Raw genomic sequence first — 15,121 nt, 5'->3', positions numbered from 1 at the left:
CAGGCGCCCCAATTTATCACAATTTAAATGTAAAACTATAAAACTTTCAGGAAAAAAATTGGGGAAAAATCTTCAGAATTTAGAGTAGGCCAAGATTTTTTGGAATCAATACTAAAAACGTGATCCAGAAAAGGAAAAATTGATAAATTGGACCTCATCAAAATGAAAAGCTTTTGCTTTTGAAGGCGATGAAAAGACAAGCTGAAAACTGGGAGAAAATACTTGCAAACCACATATCTGACAAAGGTAGAATATATAAAGAACTCGCAAAACTCTATGGAAAGAAAAAAAAAAAGGCCGAACCAAACAGTTCAATTAGAACATGGGCAAAAAAGAGACATTTCATAGAACAGAATATATAAATGGCAAATAAGCACATGAAGACATTTTCTACACCATTAGCCATTAGGGAAATGCAAATTAAAATCAAAATGAAGTGTTACTACATACCTATCAGAATGGCCAAAATTAAAAATAGTTCCAACACCAAATGTAGGTAAGGATGTGGAGAACTGGATCATTCAAACACAATGGATGGGAATATAAAATGGTACAGCCACTTGGGAAAATTTTGGCGCTTTTGTATAAAATTAAACATGTAAATCTTATATTATGCAGTAATTGTTAATATCCCAGAGAGATGAAAACTTATGTTCACAGGACAACCTTTATGCAAATATTTATAGAAACTTTATTAGCAATAGCCAGCTGTCTTCTAGTGAGTGAATGTTTAACTATGATACATCTATACTTATTTTGTTTATTGATCTTAAATCCAGCCACCTTACTAAACTCCCTTACACATTTTTATGATTTTTAAGTGAAGCAGATAGGATTTTTTAGTAATAAATTCTTTCTTTAAAAGTTGGTTCATTTTTGGTGTTTACTTTTCAGTAATCAAACCTAATTTCTTTTTTCCCTAGTCTTATGGCATTACCCAGAAACTTCTGAAAAGTTGCAAATAAATTAGGGATAGAACCTAGTCTCTTCTTGATCCTGACTAACATGGACATGATTTAATATTTTATAGTTAAGTGTAAATAGTTGCTTTGGTTTTACCAAATTTGTGAAGCTTTGTTAAGAATTTTATTTTTCTAGAATGCCTGTTAAGCTTTTTACTAATTTTTTCAGCCTCTATTGATATGATTGTGCTTTTTCTTTTTCTTTTATTTTTAAAAAAGATTTTATTTATTTATTTGACAGAGAGCACACAAGCAGGGGGAGCATCAGGCAGAGGGAGAGGGAGAAACAGGCAGAGGGAGAAGCAGGCTCCCCACAAAGCAAGGAGCCCAATGCAGAGCTCGATCCCAGAACCCTGGGGTCATGACCTGAGCGGAAGGCAGACCCTTAACCCACTGAGCCACACAGGCACTCTGATAATGCTTTTTCTTTTTAAATTCATTAACATATCACTCTTGAACATCTGTTTTTGAGCTTACCAGTAATACATATTTTCTTTTTCTGGGAAATATTTGTTCATGTTGTTTGTTCATTTTTCTGTTGGGATGTTTATATTTTTATTGGTTTGTAGGATTTCTTTACATACTTTTCATACTAATTCTTTGTCAGTGATATGTATTATAAATGTCTAGAAGACATTTACCCAGTTGGTAACTTGCTCTTATACTTTCTTTAAGGCATCTTTTGATTAACAGAAGTTCATCCCAGACTGTTTCAATGTACATTTCTGAGTGTCAAAACTTCCAAGACATTGTTTTCATGCCTGAGAATATTTGCGTTAAACTTTCACATTTGTTTGCTATTTGGGAAGATATAACATTCTGAATTTAAAGGTCTTTTATTCAGAGAAATAAAAATAAAAATTCACCGTCTTCCTATGTCTTGTATTGTTGTTAAAAAGACTGATAGGGATAAAGAAAAGGGGGGTAATCAGAAGGGGGAATGAAACATGAGAGACTATGGACTATGAGAAACAAACTGAAGACTTCAGGGGGAGGGGGTGGGGGAATGGGATAGACTGGTGATGGGTAGTAAGGAGGGCACGTATTGCATGGTGCACTGGGTGTTATACGCAACTAATGAAGCATCGAACTTTACATCGGAATCCGGGGATGTACTGTATGGTGATTAACATAATATAATAAAAAAAAAAGACTGATAGCAATTTGATTCTTGTGCTTCTGTCTGTGGCCATACCACCCTGAACGCACCCCATCTCATCTGATTCTTGTTCTCCTAATCATGATCCGGTTCTTATCTCTGGAAGGTTGAGATCATCTTATTGCAATGAGACATTCTCTAGATCAGTGTTTCTCCAAGTGTGATTCCTGAACCAGCACAATCACCATTCTTTCGGAAATGCAAATTCTAGTGACCGGCCCCAGACCTACTGAATAAAAAAACCTTGGGGGTGCATCTCAGCAATCTGTCTTTTTTTTTAAAAAAAAAAAGATTTTATTTATTTATTCAACAGAGATAGAGACAGCCAGCGAGAGAGGGAACACAAGCAGGGGGAGTGGGAGAGGAAGAAGCAGGCTCACAGCAGAGGAGCCTGATGTGGGGCTCGATCCCACAACGCTGGGATCACGCCCTGAGCCGAAGGCAGACGCCTAACCGCTGTGCCACCCAGGTGCCCCAACAATCTGTCTTTTAACAAGACTTCCAGGTGAATCTGATGCATGCAAATCAGGAGATGCGAAATCTAGATCCTTGCGACTCTAAGTGTGGTCCAGAGTTCAGCATTATCAGCTATAGCTGTAAATGTATCAAACATGACATGATGTTTGGTTATAGTGTCGACACTTCCAAAAATATAGAGATGATGAAAACTTCACTTTCCTACTTCTCTCAACTTTATTAAAATTATTTGCAAAATGCTGTTATGGCAAAGTTTTTTTAGCAAAGTTTATGTTAAAGTTTGATGTACATTAGTTATTACCTGATAAGTACAGTACATTTTTAGATCCTGATTTCCATAATTTTCTTTCATTAACTACTAGAAACATTGGACTTTGCCATTAAAATTTAATTTTCATATTTTTTAACTTTGACTTTATTTTACAGGCTTTGTTAGCAACAGCTGAAATGCAAACTGAAAAACAATTGTCAAGCCTATCTGGAAAAATAGAATGTGAAGGACCTAATCTTCATTTCAGTACCTTCACTGGAAGCTTGCATCTAAATGGTGAAAGGTATCATCTTTCACTTCTGAAAACTTTTTTTTAATGGAACATAAAAAATGGCGGTTTTTATTCTTTTGGTTGATAACATTTTAAACCTTTATACTTTTTCATTTTTTACTTGATTTTGAAATACCTGAGGTATCAATATATTGTGTTAAAAATAGGAATTCTTAAGTATAGGAGGAACGGGTAGGGCATTTTCTTAATCAGTGTACCTGCAAATGGAAGGACGAGAGAGGTCAGGCGCAAGTTCTCGTTGCAGACAAGCACTTAGCACATCCCCTGGGGTAAATTAGTGGGAAGAATAAGGTTTTGAAAGTCATTCAAGAAGAGAAGCCACTAAGGATTCTGTTTGATAAGGATGAAGGATTTTTCCTAATTTCTACCCCCCTTGTACTTAGCTTCCACTTAAGACTTTTACAGAAACATCTTTTTTATAGTGAGTTGGTCGTGCGAGAGGGGAGGACGAGTAAATATGGCAGCCTGAGCTTGCTTTGTGTGCTCTGAGTGACCGTAGGTAATCGTTTCTACAGATTACCAAGTTGGCACACAAGTACTAAATTCTTCACCTAATCTTCCTGGACAATAAGTTTTTTAGTCACCCTAGGTATAAGAGAGATTTTTCTCTCTCAAATTTCAGTCGACATACTTTTGGGTTAGTGAGAAATGGATGATAAAACATGGTTTTTCCATGCTCTTTTAGAAGGAGGTACTTTCTATGAAGACACATTTGTTTTTATTGCTATTTTCCCCCAAAGTTGAACTTGACAAAAGGAAATATATATAAGGCAAAAGCTTAGGCTTGCTTTACATTGTGAAAAGAAAAGAAAAAACTTTTTGGTTAATTTATAAATGCTGTTCTTTATTTTTAGCCCTGTTCCGATTGGGCCTGATCAAGTCTTGCTAAGAGGTACACAACTTAAAAATACTCAGTGGGTCCTTGGCATAGTTGTTTACACTGGATTTGAAACGAAATTCATGCAGGTAAAATAATTTGTGATAACAGATAGTATTGCCTCCAATTTTTTCTTCTTTTAGAAGGTGAGGGATTTAGCATTTATCTCTTGAATTTAGGAAGCTTATTTTTGGGGGCACCTGGGTGGCTCAATTGGTTCATCATCTGCCTTTGGCTCAGGTCATGATCCCAGAGTTCTGGGATGGAGCCCCACACTGGGCTCCCTGATCAGCAGGGAGTCTGCTTCTCCTTCTCCTTCTGCCCCTCCTCCTATTCATGCTCTCTCTCTAACCTGAAGTTTGAAGGGAGGTCCATATTTCATTTTATTCTATATGGCTCCCATTTATGATAAGATTATTTTGGCCAAAATGACATAAATTTTGTGTAAATTCTTACTCTTATGTACCATTCCTTTTAATCATCTTTCTTTCTTTCTTTTTTTAAATTCTATATATAATGAACAAATATTTAATAATATGTGTACAGACACACACATAAATGTGCAGAGAATCAATCTGTACAGACTATTAGGTGAATTGCAATTTAAGACTTAAAATTACATTCTATATTAACATATGGCGGGGCTCCTGTGTGGCTCTGTCAGTTGAGGGTTGAGCATTGGATTCGTGATTTTGGCTCAGGTTAAGATCTCAGGGTCACTGTGGGATTGAGCCCTGCATCGGGCTCCACGCTTAGAGCAGAGTCTGCTTGAGATTTTCTCTCCCTCTCCCTCTGCCCCTCCTCCCACTTGTGCGCATGCACGCTCTCTAAATAAATAAATAAATAAATAAATAGATAAATAAATAAATCTTTAACATGTGGAAATGACATAGTTACATTAGAGAGTCTAGAGGAGAGAAACTATTATAAATATTGCTGCACTGAACATGGATAGTTGCTTATTTTTCTACAGAAGATAAATCTCTAGCATTGAAATTGTTGAAACAAAAGGCAGCATATTTTTTAAAGCTTTTATTCAAATTCCAGTTGGGGGGGAGATGAGTGGGAGGATGGGTTGAAGAGGTGACGGGGATTAAGGAGGGCACTTGTTGCGATGAGCACCAGGTGTTGTATGGAAGTGCTGAATCACTACATTGTATGCCTGAAAATCAATTGCTGTCTTTCAAGAATCCCTTAGGACACTTTGTTTTGGAGTAGAAACTTTCTGCATGTTTATTATTCATGAGAAGTAACTTGACGATAAGTCTACCCATTATACATCTGCTAAAATACAATATTTGGCTTTGACTATTCCTTCTACAAATATCTCTTTAGTACATATGTGATGCCAGACACTGTGCTAAGACCTTGGGGTGTAGAAGGCCTGCCCTTGAGTTGCTTGCAGTGTGTGAAGGAAGACAGTCAAAGTAACATAATAGCAAGAGGTCACTCGGGCGGGGGGGGTAAGTGTAGGATGCTCTGTATCTACATAGGAGCTCCATCCAACCTGATGTTGAGGCTATGGTGGGGAAGTAGCATGGAAAGCAAGACCTGAAGGCCAAGTAGAACGCATGTAAGTGTCAAGGGCTTGGGGAGGCTCAAAAAGAAAGGGAGGCAGGTAGGACAGCACTAGGCCAAGAATTGGCATGTGTCCAAGGGCCATTTGGGCAGTACAACTCAGTAAGACCTTCGTGTAAATGGCAGAGAAAAAAGGCATGGAATGGTGACAGACTAGTCTGAGGAAAGTTGGAGGCTGTACGACTGAAGACCTGGGTACATTTTCTTGCAAAGCTATGACTGGTCAGTGACATTTTACTCTGTTGGCTTCCCAGTTTCTTGTCTCACTTTTCTTTTTCCTCCCGTTCTTCCTGCCAGGGGATTGTACACTGCAATAACTCATTAATGTGTAAGATTTCCTTATACTCTGTATACTAGGAACCCCAGACTAAGAAACAATGTAAACACAGTCTATCCCCAAATAGAAGTTTGTATGTGGACAGGGAACCAAGGGCAACATAGAACACACATAATCATGATCCATGATTCAGTTGGAAAATGCGTGACCCTCAAGGAGTACACTTCAAATGATTGTGCTGTCTTACTTAATCGTCCCCCAGTAATACAACACTGCATCTCAGATTTAAATGTCTGCTGTTCATGTAAGAAGCCCACTCCATTATCCTTGCAGTGTGGCTGGTCAGCGTTGCAACTCATGAGAAAGTGCATCTCTATGATATTATTTTGTGGATATAAATCATGGCAGAAGTTTATTATACATGTTGATGGTGTCATTTCAGAATAACAGAAACCTCAAAGAGGGCTTTTTCACGACTTTAGGAAAGAAAGAACTAGTAAATGTCAATATTTCCTTACTGAAAGATTTTAAGTACAACACTCTTATTTGAAAACTGTTCTATATTGTATAACCTTTGAAGACATTGCTTACACAGGTTAACAAAACAGAAGGAATGACATGATTGCTTTGGAGATATTATACGTGTGTGTGTGTGTGTGTATAAATTAAGGTGCACACACATGCATGGACGTTCTCTAATAATAGGCTTAATGCAGTTAAACCTAGGATTTTAAAAAATCTTATGCTTTGTAAAAAATTTGAGTAATTTAGAGTACTAACTCATATTTTCATAGTTTACAGACTTTGAGGATGTATGCTTCTACATTTAAAAAAATGTAGAAATGGTAAACTTAATCTGGCAAAGTGTGATTGAAAAGTTAAATATCTATATCTATCTATATCTGTATATATCTATATGCTTGCCCATTATATATTTTTATATTAAAAGTTAAATATACATATATTTAGCAATAGTTCAGTAGAATTCTACAAACAATTATCAGAAATTTATGGGTAAATCTGAAATGCCAATAGAAAATTATTATTCAAAATTCTAACTGTATCCCTAACCCAGAGCTTTGGTTTCCATAAAATATGCAAGTGTCAGAGCAATTATTGTACTGGTAAAAATCTTGAATATTTTCCCAACAGACTCAGATGAAAGGTATCTGTCTATGGTTTTCAAACTAGAAATAATGCAGTAACTATAAAGAGTAAAGCCAACAAACTAGTAGGTCTTTTTCTTGGGGAAGGGGGGGTTCCTGTAAAGAAGATCGCCTAGACTGATTTACCACATTGATTTTTTTTTTAAACCCTAGAACTCTGGGGTGATAGATTGTCTGTGTGAATATGTTCTTTGTGAATTAGTAAAAAATGCTTCAAAGACTGAAGTGGAAAAGCCATGTCATTCAACAGTATGGCACATTTTAGTCTAGGTAGTTATTTGGCAAAAAACATATTCTACTTTTCAACTGTTGGGATTTTTATCCTCTTCCTGCCATCAAAGTATTCGTGCATGCTAATTCCTTTGACTGTTATTCATTCTTTTTGGTGTGTGTACGTGTGCTATTATGCAGAATTCTATCAAATTGCCTCTCAAGAGATCAAATGTTGAAAAGGTGACCAATGTGCAGATCCTGGTGTTGTTCTGGCTGCTTCTGGCCATGTCCTTGGTGAGCTGTGTGGGAGCCATAGTCTGGCATGAATGGTATGGAGAAGGCATTTGGTACTTCAGGACGAAGGGTAAGCGTCCGAGGGTGGTAAGAAGCTACCATTTTGGGAGTTATAATGCTGTAACCCTGAGGATTAATGAGTTTAGAAACAATGTTTCCTTCTTAAGATTGTTCTGCCAGTTCCATATAATCTTGGCATTCTACAATAAAGGAGAGGGAGCAGTCAAGGCAGAGGAATGAAATTGTGAGCCTGACAGATAAGGCCCACATTTTCGCCTCTGCCACTAAGTCACCAGGAGAAGTTGAACAAGGCCTTTTACTTCTCTGAGTATGTCCTCCGTCATTTGAAAATGGTGATAATACTCACCTCACTGAGTTAGTACAGTACTCTGTGGACAATGAATGATGCCAAGAAAATGAGGACAAGGGGCTCTGAAGGGGATTCAGTGATTAAATTGACCAGAAGGTCAGTAAAAGATTTAAAGGTAAATTGATCCTTGGCATTAAAAGTTCAGTCTTTNATGAATGATGCCAAGAAAATGAGGACAAGGGGCTCTGAAGGGGATTCAGTGATTAAATTGACCAGAAGGTCAATAAAAGGTTTAAAGGTAAATTGATCCTTGGCATTAAAAGTTCAGTCTTTTTGTTGTTGTTGTTGCTCATGTCTTTCCATGTTTTCAGAATTAACCATCATACATTTTTCTGCCTTTTCTCATCTATCAGCTGAGGATTTAAAACTTTTCTAACTTCCTTTGAGAGGAACTGTCTGGGAACATCTTAAAAATAAAGAAGCTAAGATAAAGACTTTGTAGATTGGATAAAAAAAAATCAAAGATTCTTCTTATGAAATCTGGATTTCTAGATGGTACCTATCCAGTTTTTATCTCAAGCTTTTAGATTTTCAATGATTTTGAAAAAGTAATCTCAATTTAAATGTGCTTGTTTAATTTGTCCTAGCCCAGGGCCATGAATATTATCTTATTTTGAAATAGACATAAATTCTTACAAAAGTCGCTGATGTTTTGTTGCCAATAAAATGTGTCAAGTTCTGCATACCCTCCAAATGACCTGCTCTTCCCTTCTTGATCGGACTTCTTGAAAGAAGAGACAACCTTCATTGTTTTATTTTCTTACATCCTGTGATTCTTGGGTCCATTTCCATCTGCTATCTACTTGAACCAGTCTACTGGAATTGTGGCTTAAGGATAGGAATCAATTCCCAACTGCCAAACCCAGTGGTCATTTTTTAAGTGGGATCTAATTGGACCTCTGTCACCCTCCTCTGATTTTTTTTTAAACCATCTCTTCCCTATTTGATTCATAGAAATGTTGATCCACCTTTTAAATGCACGTACTTTTTGGGATCCTAGGCTCACCAGGAATGCCTCAACTTGGGTCCATAAATCCTGAAAATGTTGTGAAAATTTCATTCATATATGTATGTGTGCATGGTTTTTTTTTTCCCCTGCAGAAGGGCCTTCACTGGCTTCTTAGGGATTCTTTTGTCCAAGAAAATCCTTCTAAGGGAGCATACTTGCTCTAATAATTTCACCTGTCATCCAACAGTTGATGTCTTCTGCTTGCCTCCAGCTCAGACAGCTCTCTGAATTATTAACTCATTATTGCCTGGACGTTGCTTTCTAGGTATCATGTAGACTTCTTAACTCAACACATACAAAACTAAATTCATCTTTTTTTCCCCAAACCATTGTCTTTTTTNTAAATTAAGGTGCACACACACGCATGGACGTTCTCTAATAATAGGCTTAATGCAGTTAAACCTAGGATTTTAAAAAATCTTATGCTTTGTAAAAAACTTGAGTAATTTAGAGTACTAACTCATATTTTCATAGTTTACAGACTTTGAGGATGTATGCTTCTACATTTAAAAAAATGTAGAAATGGTAAACTTAATCTGGCAAAGTGTGATTGAAAAGTTAAATATCTATATCTATCTATATCTGTATATATCTATATGCTTGCCCATTATATATTTTTATATTAAAAGTTAAATATACATATATTTAGCAATAGTTCAGTAGAATTCTACAAACAATTATCAGAAATTTATGGGTAAATCTGAAATGCCAATAGAAAATTATTATTCAAAATTCTAACTGTATCCCTAACCCAGAGCTTTGGTTTCCATAAAATATGCAAGTGTCAGAGCAATTATTGTACTGGTAAAAATCTTGAATATTTTCCCAACAGACTCAGATGAAAGGTATCTGTCTATGGTTTTCAAACTAGAAATAATGCAGTAACTATAAAGAGTAAAGCCAACAAACTAGTAGGTCTTTTTCTTGGGGAAGGGGGGGGGTTCCTGTAAAGAAGATCGCCTAGACTGATTTACCACATTGATTTTTTTTTAAACCCTAGAACTCTGGGGTGATAGATTGTCTGTGTGAATATGTTCTTTGTGAATTAGTAAAAAATGCTTCAAAGACTGAAGTGGAAAAGCCATGTCATTCAACAGTATGGCACATTTTAGTCTAGGTAGTTATTTGGCAAAAAACATATTCTACTTTTCAACTGTTGGGATTTTTATCCTCTTCCTGCCATCAAAGTATTCGTGCATGCTAATTCCTTTGACTGTTATTCATTCTTTTTGGTGTGTGTACGTGTGCTATTATGCAGAATTCTATCAAATTGCCTCTCAAGAGATCAAATGTTGAAAAGGTGACCAATGTGCAGATCCTGGTGTTGTTCTGGCTGCTTCTGGCCATGTCCTTGGTGAGCTGTGTGGGAGCCATAGTCTGGCATGAATGGTATGGAGAAGGCATTTGGTACTTCAGGACGAAGGGTAAGCGTCCGAGGGTGGTAAGAAGCTACCATTTTGGGAGTTATAATGCTGTAACCCTGAGGATTAATGAGTTTAGAAACAATGTTTCCTTCTTAAGATTGTTCTGCCAGTTCCATATAATCTTGGCATTCTACAATAAAGGAGAGGGAGCAGTCAAGGCAGAGGAATGAAATTGTGAGCCTGACAGATAAGGCCCACATTTTCGCCTCTGCCACTAAGTCACCAGGAGAAGTTGAACAAGGCCTTTTACTTCTCTGAGTATGTCCTCCGTCATTTGAAAATGGTGATAATACTCACCTCACTGAGTTAGTACAGTACTCTGTGGACAATGAATGATGCCAAGAAAATGAGGACAAGGGGCTCTGAAGGGGATTCAGTGATTAAATTGACCAGAAGGTCAATAAAAGGTTTAAAGGTAAATTGATCCTTGGCATTAAAAGTTCAGTCTTTTTGTTGTTGTTGTTGTTGCTCATGTCTTTCCATGTTTTCAGAATTAACCATCATACATTTTTCTGCCTTTTCTCATCTATCAGCTGAGGATTTAAAACTTTTCTAACTTCCTTTGAGAGGAACTGTCTGGGAACATCTTAAAAATAAAGAAGCTAAGATAAAGACTTTGTAGATTGGATTAAAAAAAATCAAAGATTCTTCTTATGAAATCTGGATTTCTAGATGGTACCTATCCAGTTTTTATCTCAAGCTTTTAGATTTTCAATGATTTTGAAAAAGTAATCTCAATTTAAATGTGCTTGTTTAATTTGTCCTAGCCCAGGGCCATGAATATTATCTTATTTTGAAATAGACATAAATTCTTACAAAAGTCGCTGATGTTTTGTTGCCAATAAAATGTGTCAAGTTCTGCATACCCTCCAAATGACCTGCTCTTCCCTTCTTGATCGGACTTCTTGAAAGAAGAGACAACCTTCATTGTTTTATTTTCTTACATCCTGTGATTCTTGGGTCCATTTCCATCTGCTATCTACTTGAACCAGTCTACTGGAATTGTGGCTTAAGGATAGGAATCAATTCCCAACTGCCAAACCCAGTGGTCATTTTTTAAGTGGGATCTAATTGGACCTCTGTCACCCTCCTCTGATTTTTTTTTAAACCATCTCTTCCCTATTTGATTCATAGAAATGTTGATCCACCTTTTAAATGCACGTACTTTTTGGGATCCTAGGCTCACCAGGAATGCCTCAACTTGGGTCCATAAATCCTGAAAATGTTGTGAAAATTTCATTCATATATGTATGTGTGCATGGTTTTTTTTTTCCCCTGCAGAAGGGCCTTCACTGGCTTCTTAGGGATTCTTTTGTACAAGAAAATCCTTCTAAGGGAGCATACTTGCTCTAATAATTTCACCTGTCATCCAACAGTTGATGTCTTCTGCTTGCCTCCAGCTCAGACAGCTCTCTGAATTATTAACTCATTATTGCCTGGACGTTGCTTTCTAGGTATCATGTAGACTTCTTAACTCAACACATACAAAACTAAATTCATCTTTTTTTCCCCAAACCATTGTCTTTTTTTCAGTATTCTCCATGTAAGTTGTAGGTACTGCCATCCAACCATCATCCAAGCTGGAAACATAAATGTAGCTCTTACCCCTCCTTCTTGGCTACCTCCACTTTTCCCCACTCCTACCCCTATGGTCTTCATCATCCAATCAGTCCCCAAGTCTTATTCATTCCACCTTTTCAATATTTTCTCTGTGTGTGCTCTCTTTTTCATCCCTGGATAACTGCCACAGTTCTCCCAACTGGTTGCCCAGCCCTCAGTCAATTTCCACTCCAATTCATTCTTCATACAGTTTCCAGAAAGATGCAGATAAGAAATAGTTATGAATACACACAGTTGCTTCAGTGTATCCTGTTGTTTACACTGGCTTGGTAGACTACTGCCCGATGGTGCACTGCTTGTTTTCATAAATAAAGTTTTATCGGAGCACAGGCATAATTATTCATTTATGTATTATCTGTGATTGCTTTCAGCACTACAATAGCAAAGTTGAGTAATTGAAACAGAGACTGTATGTCCTGCAAAACCTAAAATATTTACCCTCTGGCTGTAGACTCCTGGCCTACAGGGTCAAGATAAATCTCCTTTAGCATGATGTATCAGGACTTTTTTAACCCGGTCCTATCTCCATCACCTGATACCTCACCATTTCTTCCTGAGCACTTGGTTTCTATTCACAGAAGATTGACTTTTGTTCTCTTTCACGATCCTTCCATCCACCAGTTGCTTCAGCATCCCTAGGCCTTTCATCTTGTGCTCCTTCCTTCTGCCTCAAATGCATCTCTGGTCCCTGCTGGACTGGAGACCTGACACTCCTCATATCAGTCCAAGATGAGGAATTACCTTGTCCAGTAGCATTTCCTGTATCTTATCTCCCTCTTTTAATTTAATTAGGAGCCGTCTTGGCTTCTATAATGATATCTTTAATAGATATCATTCTATTTCCATGTTTTATCATTATTGTTTGTTCCTCCCCAACTAGATTGTGAATTTTTGGGAATTATTGTATCTTTAACTCCAAGAACAGTGCCTTTTCACAATAAGAACTCGGTAATTAATTTTTTGGCTAAAAGAAATAATTTTATATTTAGAAGCAGAACTGTATACTTTTCTAGTCTAGCCCCTTGTTTTATGAAAGTGAAACAGAGTCTGTATATTTACCAAAAAACACAGAGGAACTTAGTGGCTTATTTGTAATGAGAATCCATAACTGGCTCTGGACTACACCACTCTATCCAGGATATTCTAGTCCAAAAGAAGAAAAAGGCATTGGGTAATTAAAGTATATTTTCAGTAATTAATAAATGTAGCAAAACGCTAAAGATCTTGCCTCCACTTCTTTGTCCATCAAATGGTCATAATAATATCTGCCTCCAGTATTCCTAAAAGAATGATTTATGACCATAAAGTAATACAGTAAGTATAAAAGTATAATCGTGGCAAATAAGGGAAAGTTCGTAAATTCAATGGTGATAAGAATTTGAATAGATATGATGGCGAATTAAACTTGACTTTTAAATTGACAGAATTTAGAAATCTAGATTTAACTACTGTTGTTCTAAATTACAAGTGTGCTCATTTTTAAGGAAAAATGAATATAAAATTTTAGCTTAAAATTATTATTTAAGTTTGTCTCTATATATACATGTTTGTGTTTAATTAATTAAACTTTACAAATCAGTTTGTGTTTAGTTCTTTTCAGTTATGCCCACTTCCTATAACTCAACATATAAATTTAATATTTAAGGTTGAGATGTAAGTTTTCAGAAAGACATGTATAAAGCAGTATGTATATATCCCCTGAATTCCTTCTAGATATTTTTCAGTAAATTTCTGTGAAGTTAGATTGAATTTTTATTGGAAAATTACTCTCTCAAATGTAGCTACCTCTTTAAAAGTGAATATATCACTAGGTTTTACAAAGCTTCATATTCATTTTTTTTTCTTTTCCTTTTGGCTTCACTTTCCTTCTTTCTCTGAGTTTTAAAAATCATTCATTATTTCGTCTTCAGGCCGTGTAGATCCAGCTAAATAAAATGCCGTCCTCCTTCTCTTCCCCTCATCTTCTCCATTTAACAAAAATCCCTTCTTCAGGGGCGCCCGGGTGGCACAGTGGTTAAGCGTCTGCCTTCGGCTCAGGGCGTGATCCCGGCGTTATGGGATCGAGCCCTACATCAGGCTCCTCTGCAATGAGCCTGCTTCTCCCTGTCCCACTCCCCCACTTGTATTCCCTCTCTCTCACTGGCTGTCTCTCTCTCTGTCAAATAAATAAATAAAATCTTAAAAAAAAAATCCCTTCTTCAAAACTTTGCTGCACCCTCCTTCTGGGCCCTGCACTTCGTGCTGCTGCTGCTGCTGTCCAGGTGTTCAGGGCTATCACGAATTCATCAAGCCCTGATTCCTGACTCATTTGACTTTCTCAAGCTGCATCCACAGCTCCCTAAGGGTGGGGTCTACCTCTTGCTAGATCTTGTACCCTAATACTTGCCATCCACGCTGTTACATGGCTGGCGCTACACTGATCCTTTAAAAGCCATTTTGATGTGCCCGTTTAATTGTACTTTTAAGAATTTTCATGATTTTAAAAAGTAATAATGCAAACAAAGATGAAGAAAGATACTGCCTGAAGCTGTGCCATGGTCCCTCTGATCTTCTTCCACAGATGACAGCTCCCTCAGCTTCGGGTTCGACTTACTGGTGTTCATCATCTTGTACCACAATCTCATCCCCATTAGCCTGCTGGTCACTCTGGAAATTGTGAAATATGTTCAGGCCATGTTTATAAACTGGGTGAGTATTGAAATCGGAAAGTTTAATTTTTTTTTTAAGTTTCTAACCTTTATTTCAAGTTTCCTCCCTTATATAATTAAAAAAATTTTTTTTGATGTAAAGTTTGATGATTCATTAGTTGCATATAATATATCAGAAAGTTTAAAAAACAGTTCTGTCTTGATCTGTGGCTTTGGTTTTGAAAATCAGCATAACTGAGTTCTTACTATGGGGTTAGTATGTGGGTCAGTTGTGCTTTTGACGGGAAAGCCAAACATGGGTGTCGGCCTGACTCAGCCGTGCTTGGGCTTCTCTGGAGGACACCATTGTTTTATATCTTTATTCTAACCGAAAGGAAAGATTTAAGAGCCAGTGTCTTATTAGCAACTGTAAAGAGATAACCCATTAAAATTTAAGATACTCCAGAGGAGGAGAGTCCAGTAGACTTACAATAGATTTATGTAT

At 36.9% G+C, this 15,121-nt stretch overlaps 1 protein-coding gene across 1 annotated transcript in view; it reads left to right on the top strand.

The window, feature by feature from the left end:
* The window catches only part of LOC105239758 (phospholipid-transporting ATPase IB-like), a 195,528-nt gene that overhangs the window by 52,205 nt on the left and 128,202 nt on the right, over window positions 1-15,121 (top strand). The window contains 4 exon segments of the mRNA XM_034663776.1: window positions 3,025-3,152; window positions 4,016-4,127; window positions 7,471-7,636; window positions 14,550-14,677. Coding sequence (XP_034519667.1) covers window positions 3,025-3,152; window positions 4,016-4,127; window positions 7,471-7,636; window positions 14,550-14,677 — 534 coding nt within the window.

The sequence above is a fragment of the Ailuropoda melanoleuca genome, chromosome 7 (assembly GCF_002007445.2).
Source record: "Ailuropoda melanoleuca isolate Jingjing chromosome 7, ASM200744v2, whole genome shotgun sequence".
NCBI classification, from domain to species: Eukaryota; Metazoa; Chordata; class Mammalia; order Carnivora; family Ursidae; genus Ailuropoda; species Ailuropoda melanoleuca.
This window is presented reverse-complemented; position numbering and strand designations above follow the sequence as displayed.